The sequence below is a fragment of the Natator depressus genome, chromosome 1 (assembly GCF_965152275.1).
Source record: "Natator depressus isolate rNatDep1 chromosome 1, rNatDep2.hap1, whole genome shotgun sequence".
Lineage (NCBI taxonomy): Eukaryota > Metazoa > Chordata > Testudines > Cheloniidae > Natator > Natator depressus.
The window spans coordinates 301515383-301533007 of NC_134234.1; the positions used below are offsets into that span (position 1 = coordinate 301515383).

A 17625-nucleotide genomic window follows, 5' to 3' on the forward strand; every position below is an offset into this window, starting at 1 on the left:
AAAGTATAATGAGGTTCAAAAAAGAATTAGATAAATTCCTGGAGGCTATTAGCCAAGCTTATCTGGGACACACCATGCTGAGTGTGTCCGTAAACATACAGCTGCCAGATACTGGGGCTGGACACTGGGGGATGGATCATTTGCTAAATGCCCTGTTCTTTTCATTCCCTCTAAAGCATCTGGCAGCTGCTGGAGGAAGATGGGATATTGGCTAGACCGGGGTGGCCAACCTGTGCTCCGGAGCCACATCAGGCTCTTCAGAAGTTAACATGCAGCTCCTTGTATAGGCACCAACTCTGGGGTTGGAGCTACAGGTGCCAACTTTCCAATGCGCCATGGGGTGCTAACTTATCAACCCCTGGCTCTGCCACAGGCCCTGCCCCCACTCCACCCCTTCTTGCCCCCTCTCTGACCCTACCATGCCCTCGCTCTTGCCCCCCATGGCCGCCTGCATGCCATGAAACAGCTGATCGGGAGGTGCGGGGAGGGAGGGGGAGGGGGGAAGCTGATGGGGGGAGGGAGCTGCTGATGTATTACTGTGGCTCTTTGCAGTGATGAGCTGCCAAAATCTTAACAACGGGTTCCCTCCTCACCCCACGAGGGGGTCGTTGCCCACCCCCGCCCCCCAGGACTCCTGCCCCATGCAACCCCCCACGTTCCTTGACCCCCCCCCCACAACCCCTGCCCCATTCACGCTCCTCCCCTGTCCTCTGACTGCCCCCAGAACCAGGCAGGAGGGTCTCGTGGGCCACGGTAGTGGGTGCCAGTTTCTTACCCCTAAGAGCCAGAGGCACCTGTCGGAGGGTGAGGTGGGGAGTCCCGGAGGTGCTTACCTGGGGCAGCTCCAGGAAGCATCCGGCAGGTCCCTCTGGCTCCTAGGGGCGGGGGAGCATAGCTGCGGGGGAGCGGCCACTCCCCCACTGATCACATAAAATGTGGCGCCTTAGGCGCTGACTCCCTGGGTGCTCCGGGGCTGGAGCACCCATGGGGAAAATTTGGTGGGTGCAGAGCACCCACCAGCAGCTCCAAGCCCCAGCTCACCTCACCTCCGCCTCCTCCCCTGAACGCACCGCCCCGCTTCTCCGCCCCCTCCCCCGAATCAGGTCTTTGGCAGGAAGCCTGGGAGGTCTGAGAAGCAGGAGGCGGCTTCCTGCTCAGGCCGAGGGTGGTGGAGGTGAGCTGGGGTGGGGAGCGGTTCCCCTGCACGCCCCCCCCCCCCGGTTACCTGCTGCAGCGCAGGCGGCCCTCCTCACACCCCTGCCCCAGCTCACCTCCGCCTCCCTGGGCCTGAGTGGGAAGCCGCAGCTTGCTTCTCAGCCTGCCCCAGCTTCCCGCGCGGAACAGCTGATTCGCACAAAGCCGGGGGGGGGGCGGAGAAGCAGAGCGGGGCAGCGCGTTCAGGGGACGAGGCGGAGCAGAAGTGAGCTGGGGCCAGGGGTGGGGTAGGGAGCTGCCGGTGGGTGCTCTGCACCCACCAAATTTTCCCCTTGGGTGCTCTAGGGCTGGAGCACCCATGGAGTCGGCGCTTAAGGCGCCACTTTTGGCCGCTTAAATTTAGAAGCCCTGTTATAACCGGTTGTCCCTCATGGAACAACCGCTTCTAAAAGGGCTTCTAAATTTAACAGCCGGTTCTAGCGAACGGGCTCCAGCTCACCCCTGGCTCTTTGGCAATGCACATTGGTAAATTCTTGCTCCTTCTCAGGCTCAGGTTGGCCACCCCTGCGCTAGACGGACCGTAGGTCGGACCCAGTGTGGCCATGCTTATGTATGGCGGTCAGGGTGCGGGGTGCTCTGTGCCTGAAGCCGGACGCAGTGATCACCCTTATCCCGCTCACAGACCAGGGAGCCGAGGGGGGAGCGCAGCGGTCCCGCCTGCCCACCGATGTTTCCTGGAGGCAGCGGTATGTGACACCTGCCCCAGAGGGCTCGTGCGGAAGGGCCCGCCCCCCCTATGTACTGACAGGCCATACCGCTCTGTAAGGCCCCCGCACGAGACGCACAACCATTACGCGCCACACGCGCGGCTATCGCCAGAGGGGAGAACACAGCCCGCCACAGCCGCAGCTGCGCTGACACGGGGCGGGGACACCCAACCCGGCTTCTCCGGCTCCCACCGCCAGGACGCCCTCTGCTGCCCGCGCATGCGCGCAGGCGCCTCGGCCGTTGGCCGCAGGCCGTGGCCCCGCCCCCTCGGGGCCGCGCGCGGAGGGCGCCGGGGACACACACGAGAGGGGCCCCGCCTTTCCTGCCGGAGGGAGCTGTTCGTGGTCAGACGGGAAGATGGCGAACCTGGAGGAGCAGCTCTCGGATGAGGAGAAGGTAACGCGCGCCAGGGCCAAGGTAGCCCCCGGCGGGGCTCGGGACCGGGCTGGGCTCTCGCCGCCTCAGGTGGCGGCGTTTGTATTTTTAGCTTCCTCCCTTCCCGGCGCTGTCAGTCAGAGGGCGCCGGGGCCGTCCAAGGGCCTCTCCCGCCGCGCCTTGTACGGTCCGAGGGCTGAAAATAGGCCCCAGGCGCCGGGCTGGGGGGCAGGATCCGGTGTCCGATGGATGAGGCCGCCCGCCTGGCCCAGAGAGCTCGGCCTCAGGCGCTGCCAGTTTCTTCCCCCCCCCCCCCCCGCTTTCCGGGGCTCGCCCGATCCTCGCCCTGCGGCGGCGGCTTCCTATTGATCAGGGGCGTGGGGAGAGCGAGCCTGGTGGCGGGGTCTCGGAGAGGGGCCCTTCCCCTCGCCCCACTCCGGCGGCCTGCGTGGGAGCTCCCTCTCTCCAGAACTCCTCGCAGGCTGGGGTGTAAGGGCTGAGTTCCGTGTCTCCCCCCACCCCGCGTTGTAGGAAGGGAGACTAATGGGGCTGGTTTCTGGGCGGTGTCTAGTGGCTCCCTTCACTTCCGGGGGTCAAATAAAGGGATACTTCTGGCAGGTTGGAGCAGAGTTTTGGGGGTGGGGTGTATCGCCTATCCCCATTGCTGGGGGAGAGTGGGTAGGGAATTCAGATCCCCCCCCTTAGGGATGAATTATAAGGACAGAGCTTAAATACCCTCCCAGGAGACAGGGTTGTGGCTCAATGAGCTGTTTATAATCTTTCCCTGGCTATTTGATTTTTTTCTTTGCTTAGTTGGTCTCTGTGGCTTGAAAATAGCTTCCTAAAATGAAAAGGAGTACTTGTGGCACCTTAGAGACTAACCAGTTTATTTGAGCATAAGCTTTCGTGAGCTACAGCTCAGCAGCTCATGAAAGCTTATGCTCAAATAAATTGGTTAGTCTCTAAGCTGCCACAAGTACTCCTTTTCTTTTTGCGAATACAGACTAATACGGCTGTTACTCTGAAACCTTCCTAAAATGGTGCTTCAGGGAAGGGGCAGCTTGTAAAATCCAAGTGTTAAAGCTGCTCTTCTTCCTTTCATCTGTCCTTCCTCTGTTGGAGGGAGGCTCATTACAGTTGCCTGTGAAAAGGAGGCTTTGGAGGTAGGGTGTGGAGATGTCAAGAGGATGGTGATGTACAGCTCTCATGTCTTTATGTAACTGTCACTCATCTCTAATATATGTAAGTTTTCAGAGCTGCTGAAGCTGTGGAGGCAACTCAAGTGTGGGAGATTTTAAGCAATTGAGAGAGGTCATACATTCCCTTGAAATTAAAGGGAAGACTTTTAAAATGCCTTAATGTTAATTGTAATGTGGGAGTCTTCCTTCATATCTGAGGCCTACTAGGACTGAATTTCAGAAGCAGGTGGCTAAATGAAAAGTCACTATGAGTTGTGAGAAGTATAGTAGTTTAGCACCAGAACATAGGGTGAGTCATAGTTTCTCAGGATGGGGACTTTAAGGCTGCAGTTTATTCTTTTAATTCATTGAGTACTGTTCCTGTTTGTGATGTCAAAAGCAGCTAAAAGATACACATTTGTAGTTGGATATTCTGGTCCAAACCTTGTCTGGAAAAGTTGCTTAAAAAAACATAGGGAAATAAAAATAACATTAAACAAAGACACTTTGGCGTCCTCTGGGTAGAAGGGTTGCCAATTTTGGTTGGAGGTATTCTTGGAGGTTTCATCACATGACATAATCTCTAATTAAAGATTAATCTGTAATTCATGGAGACTCCAGGGCATTCCTGTAGGGTTGGCAACCCTATATTGACATAGCATACCTAGGGATAAACTTGGAAACAACATCTACTTATCTGGCTGAGAAGTACTTGTCGCTACATTGCCATAACTTTGCTCTGTTACAGTAATAAATTCAGTCCCTCAAATCAATTGACTCTCACTCTAGCTAATGGAGTCTAGGCTCTTTTCCCACCTACCACTAATCTAATGAAGTTCTGAGGTCTTTTCCTGCAATTCTGATTTCTCTCCCTTTCCTCAAAAAGTATACAAATGAATTCTGGACTCTCTGTTTCCTTCTCAGTAATAAATTATAGGCTCATGAAATAAATGACATGTGCACTCCACTGCTATAAGTAAGGCTCAGATTTTGTCACGGATATTTTAAGTAACAGTCAGACATGTCATGAGCAATTAAAAAAAAAATTCACAGAAGCAGTGACCTGTCCATCACTTTTACTAAAAATATCTGTAACAAAATGGGGATCAGTGGATCCCTACAGCGGGACTGTGCAGTGGCTGGGAGCTGTGCAGCCCCTGCTGCCTGCAGCAGCTGGGGGCTCTGGGATACTACTGCCGCCTGCAGTTCCAGGGGTCCTGTGGCGGCTGGGAGCTCTGGGGTGCACTGGGAGCTCTGCAGTGCCCCTGCCGTGGCAACCCCCCACCCCTGATGGTGGCTGGAAGCTACTGGGTTCCCCTGTGGTTCGGGGGGGCCCCACTCCCCATGCCGGCAACCCCTGTCCCTGTGGCTCCCAGCTGCTGCAGGCTGAAGTCTCTGAGGTCACTGGAAGTCACGGATTTCGTGACTTTCAACGACTTCCATGACTAAATCGTAGAGTTAGCTATAAGGTAATACTGGGTCTCGGTGTAGGGCCCATCTGGGACGACAGAGCTTCAGCGCTTGAGGAAGCCCTGTGCCTCCCACTAACTCTTCTTCAGGTGGGTTAACCCTTTTCCTTGTCCTAGCCTTGGCTCAAGTCGCTTTGCCCCTGGTCTTTAAAGAGAAGTGGTGCACCTTCAGTGCTTTCCGTGCCCCCCTGAAACGTACTGGCAGCTTAGAGGCTCTCTGTTTCCTGTATGTCTCTCCTCTCTTGTTAAGAGTGACATATGAGTGGCTTTTTTTTTCTTGCGAACATAGAGGCAGTGACTTCCTGGTACCCAGCTCAACCCTGTCATCTGTGCAAAATTCTGATTGTCCTCAGTGAGTGTGTGTGTTCCATCCCCTGGAGTTTGTCTGGTTGGACAATACAAAAAAAGGGTAATATTGCAAGTTTACAAAAGTAGGCTGGTGTGAGTACAAAGTGCTGAGATGCTTGAAAGTTTTCAGTTTGTGTAAAGGAGGCACATTCACCAGTTAGGGCAAATCAAACTGTTTGATAAGGTTCCTTGGGTATAATCAGATATCCTATCTGACCTGCATTTGTCCTTTCCAAAGCAGTGGTGTCTAGTACACACTATAACCCATATAGCTTCCATGAGTATTCTTTTGAAAGATTAGGCTTCCCAGATGACACTATTTTTTTTTTTACTTATTGAGCATCTATTACTGTGTCACTTATTTACACACCTTATAAAGAATGTAAAAATGGCCATAGTGGGTCCATCTAGCCCAGTATCCTGTCTTCTGACAGTGGCCAATGCCAGGTGCTTCAGAGGACATGAACAGAAGAGGCAGTCATCAAGTGATCCATCCCCTTCTGTCCCATCCCAGCTTCTGGCAAACTGGCTAGGGATGCTTAGAGCATGGTGTTGCATCCCTGCCCATCCTGGCTAATAGCCATTGATGGCTTTATCCTCTATGAACTTATCTAGTTCTTTTTTGAACCCTGTTATAGTTTTGGTCTTCACAACTCCCCTGGCAAAGAATTCCGCAGGTTGTCTGTGTTGTATGAAGGAGTACTTCCATTTTGTTTGTTTTAAACCTGTTGCCTATTAAATTTATTGGGTGACCCTAGTTCTTGCGTTATGAGAAGGATTAAATAACATTTCCTTATTCACTTTCTTCACACTATTTACGGTTTTATAGACCTCTTAGTTTTCTCTTTTCCAAACTGAAACGTCCCAGTCTTTTTAATCTCTCCTCATACGGAAGCTGTTCCATACCCCTAATCATTTTTGTTGCCCTTTTCTGTACCTTTTCCAATTCCAGTATATCTTTTTTGAGATGGGGTGACCAGATCTACACGCAGTATTCAAGATGTGGGCATACCATGGATTTATATAGAGGTATTATGATACTTTCTGTCCTGTTAGCTATCTCTTTCCTAATGGTTCCTAACATTGTATTAGCTTTTTTTGACTGCTGCATGTTGAGTGGATGTTTTCAGAGAACTATCCATAATGATTCCAAGATCTCTTTCTTGAGTGGTAACAACTCATTTAGACCCCATCATTTTGTGTGTATTCATGAGATTCTTTTCCAGTGTGCATTACTTTGCATTTATCCACATTGATTTCATCTGCCATTTTGTTGCCCAGTCACCCAATTTTGTGAGATCCCTTTGTAACTCTTCGCAGTCTGCTTTGGGTTTAACTATCTTAAATAATTTTGTATCATCTGCAGATTTTGCCACCTCACTGTTTACCCCTTTTCCAGATCATTTATGAATATGTTGAACAGTACTGGTCAAAGTACAGACCTGTGGGGGACACCGCTATTAACCTCTCTCCATCATGAAAACTGACCATTTATTCCTACCCTTTGATTCCTATCTTTTAACCAGATGCTGATCCATGAGAGGACCTTCCATCTTATCCTATGACTGCTTACTTTGCTTAAGAGCCTTTGGTGAGGGACCTTGTCAAAGGCTTTCTGAAAATCTAAGTACATTATATCCATTGGATCACCTTTGTCCGCATGTTTGTTGACTCCCTCAAAGAATTTTAATAGGTTGGTAAAAAATGATTTCCTATGTTGACTCGTCCCCAACATATTCTGGATGACTTTACATTAAATCTCTATGGAAGTATTTGAGTTGTGCTGTCCTTTACAGTAAGGTGTGTGCCCCTCATGAAGCTAATTATTCTTACATTATTAAATTTAAATGACTGCTGAATGATTTTATGCTTTGAGTAGATTGAGCGGAAGACAAATATTCATATTTTACAGCAAAAGTATACCAGATGTTTTTTTCCTGATTAAACAAAGAGCATATTTTAAGCCAGCAATTTACTCAAGTAGAATTTTTACTACTTGTGATCCCTAGACAAGACTTGGGAGTAAGTTTTCTAAATGGATGTGGACACGTTTAGTCAAATTCGCCTCTCATTGGCGCTTACTATGGATGTCAGAACAAGTTTTCTTTTTCTAGGCTAAAATGTGGCCAGCTAACCAGCTTCAGACTTGTTAGCCTGCATCTTGTGGGATTCTTTCTATAGTATTTAAGATAAATCATTTGAGTTAACACACATGAAAATACACACCCTTTTCTTGTCAAGATAGGGCTGCAATGTTACTCCTAGAGTATAGGAGTGCTTCTGGAGAGGGGGAGGAGAAACATGTTAATCTTGCCCTGCCCCAGCAGTAAATCACACTTGTGCAGCTTCTCTGTTTTGCTTTCCTTATGATGCAATAGAGTGAAACTGACTAGGATCTTGTAATAGTCATGCTACTGGTGATCCTCCTGATAGAGGGGGACTAGTGGGACAGGTGCTGTTTGCAGAAGTATAGGCATAATCCTGGAAAAGAGGGCAGACATGCAGAGAAGTAAGGGAGTAATACCAGGCTCTATACTGGATTTTATGGATGGTCTAGTGACAGTACCCATTCAGAAAGATTCATGCTTGATTTCTTGTTCTATGTACTAGTGGTGGCTGGAAGTGCTGCCAAGGCAACACTGAGGTCATGAGGAAAGGATATGCCTCTTGTTGCTCTCCAGTAGTCACTTCAGGATGACTAAAAAGGTAGTATCAGTAAGCTCTGAAACAATTCAGATTGAGACCTTAGGTGGCTGGCACAATGTGTAGGGCTAGAAGGTGGCAGACAGGTAGGACTTTTGGTTTCCTCTGCACCACTGCCGCACAGATCCTGCTCCTCATGCCATTGCCTGCTGCCCAGGGGAAGTGAGAGCAGGATAGGGCAATGGAAGCAGCCAGAGCCAGTGAGGGGACAGTCAGCAGCCTATCCCTGCCCTGCCCATGTCCTGGAGGCGCTTCCTCTGCCCTGTAACTGATGCCCAGATCCTTCTCTGTACACTTCTGCCTGCTACCTAGGGAAAGTGAAAGCATGCCAGGGGGGACCTGCCTCTGGGACATGCATGACCCACCTTGACCTTTTCCTAACTGTGTCTATTTGGGGAACACGCTTCTAAATAAATTAACTGAGGCCTATTAGGAAAGGATAGCATCTGTTGCAAGTCAGCCCTCAGAAAGGTAATCCACATACTTTTGATCTGTTTAACACTTATATGGGAGTGGTAAAACAACATTCAGAAAATAACTCTACATTTTATGAAAGAGCCACGTCTTAGAGGCTGCACTTGCTGATGAGGGAATACTGGCTTCAGGCAGAAGTTATCGGTAGGTAAGCTTTCATTTAACGTGAGTAATTAGGATTTCTGTTCTTATAAGAAGTGCATAATTTTTGTGAAAGAAAAATCCCTTTTAAAATGTATATGATCATAAGACGCACACAATTAGGACATTAGCATTGACTAAAAGTATCTCTTGGAATATAGGGTACTTTCATAACCTGTTGTGATTATAACTCTTGGCACAAGCAGTTAGGATCTGTTTTAAGTACTAAATTTACTCCTGGCACTGACAGGGAAATTCAGGTATTTCCCTAATCCTATTTTTTTCCCCTGAAATGGCTTTTGAGTCATAGGCATCCTACTGCGGTTACAGTGGGGGACAGTTTTAATTTTTGCTACTTTAATGAAAGATGTGTCCTCTGAATCTGGTCTATCCAGCTTGTCTTCCAAACTTAGTCTATCAAGTTTATATGCTCTGCACAGGTCATTTGGGATGAGACATGGAGACAGCAGATAAGTAGGAATGGAATGAACTGGAGTTGTTTAAACAGGATTTTAAAAACATATTAGTCAGAATGAAACTCTTTTGCTGCTGTGTCACCTGCGGTTTAAAGGATTAAAACAGATTTTGTATGTTCATAGTTATAGGTAGCTGTAACACTGTCAATTTTATAGTTAACTAACGAATACAATTTACTAAATATCTTGTTATAAAGCAAGATGAACCTAAATCCTGCGGCATAACCCTTGAATTTTGTGGAAATTCTGGAAATCTTGTGGCAGTGTCAGATAAAGCAAAAATTGAGGTTTCCAATAAATTAGATGTAAAATTAAATAATCTAGTCTGTCTTTTTGTTCAGTTTGTTGCTCATTAGCATATTTTCACTGTGCCACAGATATTTGTATTGGCAATGCCTAACTGTGTCAGAATTTGGGGGAGGAGATAGTGGAAGCAGGATGTTTTGGCAGGGAATATGGGACATTTTGTTTTTGATGCCTGAAAAGGTGTGGAAGGTTGTTCAGAAATATGGGATAAACATATTGACTTGGTTTAAACACTATTGTGCAGATTTCAGTTAACCCCCTAATATGGATGGGGCAGTTCTGAGCAGTTATTTCAGGCAGTATGCAGACTCAAGAAGACAGCATTGCATAACTTTCAGAATTGAGATTATACACTATGGCTGCATAAAACCTTAGCATGTTGAAATTTGACTCCTGAGGATTGTTCAGTCTACAGATCTTTATAGAAAAGATGTCTGAAGGCTTGATGAAGAGAGATCTTTTGCCATCCATATATTAGGGAATGGCAGAAAGAAGTACCAGCATTGCACAGGTTGGCTGAAAAGTTGCTGACCGCTCCAGTATCATCTGATTAACTGGAAAAAAATATTTTCCAATTGATTATTTATGAGAGGTATAATTGTCTGAGTTCTGACCAGTTCAAGAAACTGTTGTTTAAATTCTAAAGCTTGAAGATCAAAAACTTACTGTGGCATCCATACTTGAAAGAAGACAATGAATGATTTTTTTAAAAAAAAATCAGTTTGCAGCTTCCATGCAGTTAATATTCTTTCAAGTGATTCGAAGTTGATTTGTGACTAATAACTTATACAGATTAGTATGTTTATTACAGTATAAAAACCTCAGTGGGGTCCATTTGTCTCTGTGCTTTTAAAGACCTACCACAATCACACCCCCCCCCCCGCCCCAAGATCTTATAATTTAAATAGACAAGAAACCTAGAAGGTGGGAGGGGAAATAGTGGAGGTCAGAGGCAGAATGAGAGCCAGGAGACCTTGATTCTACATCAGTGCCCTGTTCACTAAGTCACTCTGCATATTTTAACTGAAATTCATCAAAGAATATAAATCTACTTTGAAATACCATCTTGGGTTGTTTTAATATTAGCAAATAAACACTGAGTAGGAGAGGAAGTCAAGTTAGACAGCAAAACTTAGCAAAGTTTGCATTTTTCCATGAGCTATGTATAGTGCCAAATTTTAACTTAACATGTAGAATCAAGGTTATACAAGCATAAATAATTGTAAACTTTTTAAAAACATAAGTACGGGAGTGAACTTAGATGCTGAAACAATTTTTGTTTTTAACTCTTGAAAATGGGGTATTTTGAAAATGTTCCATTTGTAATTTGACACGGTTGGGAAAGAGTTTATAAGCCATGTGGGGGGGGGGGGGGGGAGTTCTTATGATTAAGATGGCACTCTGAGTTGCAGCTGCACTCTGTAATAAAAAAAAAAATGTTCTTCATAGATACAAGCTCTGATTTCTCCCACTCCTGGATGCATGCTTACTGTCAGGGCTTGAAACGTAGTTGCATGCAACCAACTTCTGCACAGTGTAAGCTTTCATTTAAAAATTCTAGCCCTCATGGTTGTGAAGAAAATCTTCCACGTGTCAACCAAGTGGTCCATTGCAGTCATCTTAACTTCGTGGAAGTATCTTCAGTAGCGCTAGTGTTACGAGGGAGCGTCAAGCTATTATACTGTTACGAGTAGGGTGCCTGGGGGAATGCCAGATCACCCTAACTGTGTGTGATCCCCTGTCAGTACTACCCTTTAGTACTGTTTAGTCATGTATGGGTTAAGTAACCTATTTGAGAGCAAAGGTGTTCATAATATATTAAAGCTTTTTAACAAAGGTTGGCATTTTACCAGTCACTTAGTTTGAGATGTTTTGTATAAATGTTGAGAGAGAAGATCTCATAGTGAACCTTTTTAAAGGAAAATCAGATTGTTTCAAATTTGAGTTATGTAGGGCACAATGGACTAAGGATCTTAAAATAAATGAATGGGCAAATACTGGAAATAAATAGTTCTGTGATTGCATTTTGTATGTATACTATTTTCTTGGCTTTTAGGTCGCTTTCAAGCTAGTTACTGACAATTTTTCTGATTAGTATTCCTGAACCACTATAGCTACAGCACATTCTGCTTTCTAGGTCATAATGGCAGGAAAGTTCTAATTTCATAGCTTTTTATTGATGATGGGCATAGAATTAGACAGATGCATATCTTGAAGAAGTTAAAATTTAAATAGCTAAAATAATTAGGGGGTAGCAGAATATTATGCAAAATAACCAAGATAAATTTTGTCTTGCTACAGGTTTTTTTTAACATGGTCTAGTTAGTTACATGGTCCATCACTGGTGTGAGACACCTTTGTCATCCTACTCTTTTTCCTTGCCTATTATATCTATCTTCTTGCCATCTGTCTCTGATCTAACCCTCTTTCTTTACCTTACTTCTCATTTCCATTGGGCTGATTATGGATGCATTACAGGAAAAAATTATTAGCTGATCATGAGTCCCTCAGTAGCTCAAGTGCACGTCAGTAGCCAAGATAATCAGGGATATGCAACACCCTGCTCCGGGTGACCCTAAACCTCCAAATGCTGGAAGCATCTGGCACTGGCCACTGTCAGATACAGGATATTGGGCTAGATGGAGCCTCAAATGGCATTTCTTATCTTACGTCTAAATTTACTGGTGTGGAATTTTGTGGGTGCAGGGACATGTCCCGCACTGCTTCTCCATAAGCTCTGTGTTTAGTCCGTTTTAAAAAATACTGCCTCTAGAGTGCTCCCATCCTTTTGCTTCAGGAAGCATTCTAAGGTTGCATTCTTCCATGTAAAGTAGTGTGACATTATTAAACCAACAGCTCAATAGGCTTTTGCTAAAGTGCTCATTGCTATACTGTCTAGATGCTTCTGTTGAAGTCTTCAGTTTTAAAATTAAGGTTTTGACCAGTTGTGGTCTTGAAAGAGCTTATGGTTATTTTCATAAGAAGATGTTACTTCAGTATGACTTTGGTGATTGCATTCTTTTTATCTAAATTTCTCCTGAAATTCCTGGTTGGATACTATATTTGCTTTTTGTCCAAACCTGTTAAGTACTAGTACTATTATGTGCTGTTAAACCTTTACTAGCGTTCATTGAGAGCTGTATTTCGTTGGTGGGTGAATAGATCACTATCCTTTTATAGCTGTGGTTCTCAACAGGGGATACGCAGAGGTTTTCTAGATGGTACATCAACTCATCTAGATATTTGCCTAGTTTTAAAACAGGCTGCATTAAAAGCACTAACAAAGTCACTACAGACTAACATTTCATGCGGACAATTACTTGTTTATACTGCTCTAGATAGTACACACTGAAATGTAAGTACAATATTTATATTCCAATAGATTTATTTTATAATTATATGGTAAATATGAGAAAGAAAGCAATTTTTCAGTAACAGTGTGCCGTGACACTTGAATTTTTGTCTGATTTTTGTAAGCAAGTAGTTTTTAAGTGAGGTGTAACTTGGGGATATGCGAGACAAATCAGACTCCTGAAAGGGGTACCGCAGTTTGGAAAGGCTCAGAGCACCTAAAGCAGTGGTTCTCAACCCTGTAGGTTTCACAACCTTTTCTTCCTTCAATTCTTACACTTTCTTTCAAGGATTTTTTTTTTTCCTAGCTCTTCAGGTTGCAGAGATTATACTTTTATTTATACCATTAAGGTTAACAGTTGCATAATGTCTAAGGCCTTGTCTACACTGGCAAGTTTCTGTGCAGTAAAGCAGCTTTCTGCGTTGTAACTCCCAAGGTGTACACACTGCCAAGCTACTTAGTGTGCAGAAACTGCGCAGTTGTAGCACTGTTAAAAAAAAAAAAAAAAAAAAAAAAAAAAACCTCCCCGACGAGAGGCGTACAGCTTTCTGCAGCAGGGCTACAGCACTGCGGTGCCAGTGTAGATACCCTGGTCGATTACAGCTCCGTGATTGGCCTCCGGGAGGTGTCCCACAATGCCTGTTCTCGCCTCTCTGGTCATCAGTTTGAACTCTACTGCCCTGCCCTCAGGTGACCAACCGTGAGCTCCATCACTTAAATTCCTTGGGAATTTTTAAAGTTCCCTTTCTGTTTGCTCAGTGACATGTGCAGTGGTCTCAGAGCATCTTTCCAGGTGACCATGCCTGCCCCAGGTGATTCCCTGCTTGGAGCAATGTTGAGCTGCTAGACCTCATCAGCATTTGGGGAGAGGAGGCTGTGCAGTCCCAGCTGCACTCTAGCTGTAGGAATTATGGTACCTACGGACAGATTTCATGATGCATGACAGAAAGGGGCCATGATTGGGACACACTGCAGTGCAGGGTTAAAGTGAAGGAGCTGCAGAATGCCTACCACAAACCGTGGGAGGCTAGCTGCTGCTCCGATGCTGCACCTATGAGCTGCCAGTTCTACAAAGAGCTGGACGTGTTACTTGGCGGCGACCCCACCTCCACTGCGAAGGCCACTGTGGATACTTCAGTGGCTTGTGTGCCAGTCGAGAGTGGACCGAGCCAGGAGGAGGAAATGATGGATGAGAAAGGGGAGGGGGACACAGAGGCAGAGGACAACCTGAAGGTCAGAGATGCAGGCAGCTAGGAGCTCTTTTATACCCCGGAGGAGGCTAGCCAGTCACAGCTGTCAGAGCTTGGCGAAGTGCAAACAGGAGAGGAGGCCCCTGGTAAGTGGCTTCGATTCTGGGAATCACTGAAGTGAGTTGTTGGGGGCAGGAGGGTTGCAGAAAGTAGGCTTCTGTCTGTATGATGCGCTTACCACCACGTGCCTAGTCTGAGCGGCGGAACAAGGTGTTGATTGACTCCCTCACTTCACAGGAATCTGCCTTAGAGATCTCCAGGAAGCTGTCATGGAGGTACTGGGCAATCCACTGCCGCAGGTTCTTTGGCAGAGCTGTTTTGTTTCTTGCCCCATTAAGGGTAACTTTCCCGTGCCACTCTGCTGTCATGGGGAGGGTGAGGGGTGACCATTGCTGCACAGAGGTGAGTTCCATAGGGGCTAGGGCAGAAGTCACAGTCTTGGAGAAGACCCCCCCCCCCGCCCCCTTGATTCCCTGCTCACCCTCAGCAGTGAGGCATCTTCCATAATGAACAGCCTGTGGAAAATGTGGGGACAGTAATGATTATAAGCACCCCCCTACAGTGCTGGCTTTCTCCAAGAGCCACTTGCCCAGTGTACAGTACAGTCCTGGAACGCTGATTTCCCCTGCCCCTGCGGTTACTCACCATTTTGGGGGTCTTGTGGCTCGTGTGCTTGCCTGGGGTCAGCCAGTCAGTGATAAGTATGTGAATAGTGGCTGTGTTTTAAATCACTGATTCAGTGGTCTGTGTGTTGCAAACAATACTGCTTCTGTAAAACATTGCATTTTGGCTTCACATATGTGACCGTGGGAGCCCAGCCTCCCTCTGTTATCACCAGCTGAATGGCCGCACAGAATTAGAAAGCGGCCACGGACAACTAAAGCAGATTTTCTGCATGATGTCATGATGCACTCCGTGGCCGAAACACAAGAATTGAAGGAGTGGGAGGACAGCGAGAAGAGGGACCGAAAGGCGAACACGATGTGCCAGAATGGAGCGGCTCTTAAAAGTTATGGAGCGCCAAGTGGACACGCTGCAGGTGCTACTAGCACTGCAAACTAAGCGGCTCCAGGCCCGCCCTCCCCTGAAACCGCTGTCGCAAAACTCTTTCCCATCCCCCCCCCCCCAACACTGCCAACACACTCTTATCAACCTCCTGGCTCCAGTCTGTACCCGCTGCATTCCACTTCTCCCCCATCACAGTCAAGTCCTTCAGACTCCCAGTACCCTCTGCACTCAACACGCATCCCTCTGCAGTTTAGCCCTGCTGAAGTACACTACCCACTGCACTGTGCACTGTACTCCAAAAGAGAAGGTTGGATATGATACCTGGACATACACAAATCTTTAACCGTCCCGGGACCCCACCTCTTCCCGGGACCCTCTCTTCCCCCATTCCCCTCAGTGCTGATGTGTTTTTTGTTTGTCCTTCCCTCCGGTTGTTTGTTTTTTAATAAAAGAATTGTTTTGGTTTGAAAGCAATCTTTAGTCCATTAATTGAAAGCAAACAGAGCCCTGCAAAGCAACAGGCAATTTTCTTAAACCTTCATAGTGCATAGTCTACACCAATGACAATCACCTTCTAGCATTACAAGTACTGCACTCCCAAGTATAGCAACAAATATTAGTGACTTTCAGCTTCAAATTGCTGCCTCAAGGCGTCCCTGATCCTTATGTCCCAGTGCTGCGCCCCTGTAATAGCCCTGGTCTCTGGCTGTTCAAATTCAGCATCCAGACGCTGAGCCTCAGCGGTCCAGCCCTGAGTGATGCTTTCACTCTTCCCTTCACAAATATTATAGAATGTACAACAAGTGGCTATAAGCATAGGAATGTTGTCATCGGCCAGGTCCAGCCTCCCATATAGGCAGCGCCAGCGGGCCTTTAAACGGCCAAAAGCACACTCAGCAGTCATTCTGCACTTGCTCAGCCTGTTGTGGATCCATTCCTTGCTGCTGTCAAGATGCCCTGTGTACGGCTTCATAAGCCACGGCATTAAGGGGTAGGCAGGGTCTTTCAGGACCACAGTGGGCATTTCAACTTCCCTTACGGTGATCTTCTGGTCCAGGAAGAAAGTCCCTACTTGCAGCTTCCTGAACCAGACAGCTGCGTGCGTCATGCACCTTTCCAGACCAGTTAATGTCCATGAAACGCCCACGGTGATCCACAAGCGCCTGGAGAACCATTGAGAAATACCCCTTCCAATGAATGCACTCAGTGGCTAGGTGGTCTGGTGCCAGAATTGGAATATGCATGCCATCTATCGCCCTGCCGCAGTTAGGGAAGCCCATTTGTGCAAAGCCATCTACAGAATCATGCATGTTGCCCAGTCTCGGTCTTTCGGAGCAGGATGCGATTAATGGCCTAGCACACTTCCATCGACACGAGTCGAATGGTCAACTTTCCCACTCCGAACTGGTTAGCGACCGATCGGTAGCAATCTGGAGTAGCCAGCTTCCACAGTGCAGTTGCCACTCTCTTCTCCAACGGTAGGGCAGCTGTCATTCTTGTGCCTTTGCGCTGCTGAGCTGGGGGAAGCTCATGACACAGTCTCATGAATGTGGCTTTCCTCATCCGAAAGTTCTGCAGCCACTGCTCATCATCCCAGACGTGCATGATGATGTGATCCCACCACTCAGTGCTTGTTTCCCGATCCCAAAAGCGGTGTTCCACTGTGGTCAGCGCCTCTGTGAATGACCCATGCAATCTCGTGTTGTAGCTACTACAAGATGGTGAGATCAGTGTCGAACTCCTCTTGCCTTTGTAGTTTAAGGAATAACTCCACTGCCACTCGTAATGTCTTAGTGAGAGCGAGCAGCATATTGGTCAATGGTGCAGGATCCATTCCTGCAGACCAAAGAGGCAGATCGCGCAGTACACAAACCGTTGAAAGATGGCGCCAAATGCGGACAGAAGCACAGGGGTTGCTGGGATGCGAAGCAATACATCATGGGGCATTGGGACAAGCTTCAGGATGCCCTGCAAACCCCTCTGCCTTCCCATAACTCTTAGCGGCAGAAGAGGAAGAGATGCTCTCTGGGGTAGCTGCTCAGAGTGAACCTCTCCGAATATCACTGCAAGTGCCACAAGTGTGAACACACTGTTGCTCAGGCAGCTGATAGCGTGAATGAACACACAACAGTGGTTTCCTTTCAGCGCACTCTGAGCGGTGCTGTAACAGCCGGTGTGGTAACTCTGCCAGTGTAGACATACTTTAGGTGTGAAGACAGCATAAAACAATAAGTGTGACTTGCTCCATTCATCTCAGGTGAGGCCTTGTGAGCAGTTATTCTCTGGCTATAAAATCTGGCAGTTTTTCCAGTATGCCACAGAATTCAGTGTGGAGGGGGGGTGTCTCCCCCGCCCACCAAGGATTTGCATTTTGCTGTTTTTGTCTCTTTGCCCTATTGGGACCTCTCCAGTTTTCTTCCTTACAGTACATGCCTCCTGCTGTGTTCCATTGAGCCAGGGAGCATAGCAGTCATGACCACTCTGTTGCTTAGCCTTTCTTCCTTCTGTGGAGTTATTGCTTGTAGCCTCTCTGGCGAGCTTGGCCCAAAACATACATCAATATGCTTCTTAGTTACTGTCTCTTAAAGGATTTGTTGCAGCAGTTGGTGAAGGATTCTGGCA

General features: G+C 47.1%; 1 protein-coding gene across 1 annotated transcript in view; it reads left to right on the forward strand.

Moving 5' to 3' along the window:
* The first annotated feature begins 2171 nt into the window (after positions 1-2171).
* The window catches only part of CAPZA2 (capping actin protein of muscle Z-line subunit alpha 2), a 45112-nt gene continuing 29658 nt past the window's right edge, over positions 2172-17625 (forward strand). The window contains exon 1 of the mRNA XM_074942296.1: positions 2172-2319. Coding sequence (XP_074798397.1) covers positions 2281-2319 — 39 coding nt within the window. The 5' untranslated portion in view covers positions 2172-2280. The remainder of the gene's footprint in view (positions 2320-17625) is intronic.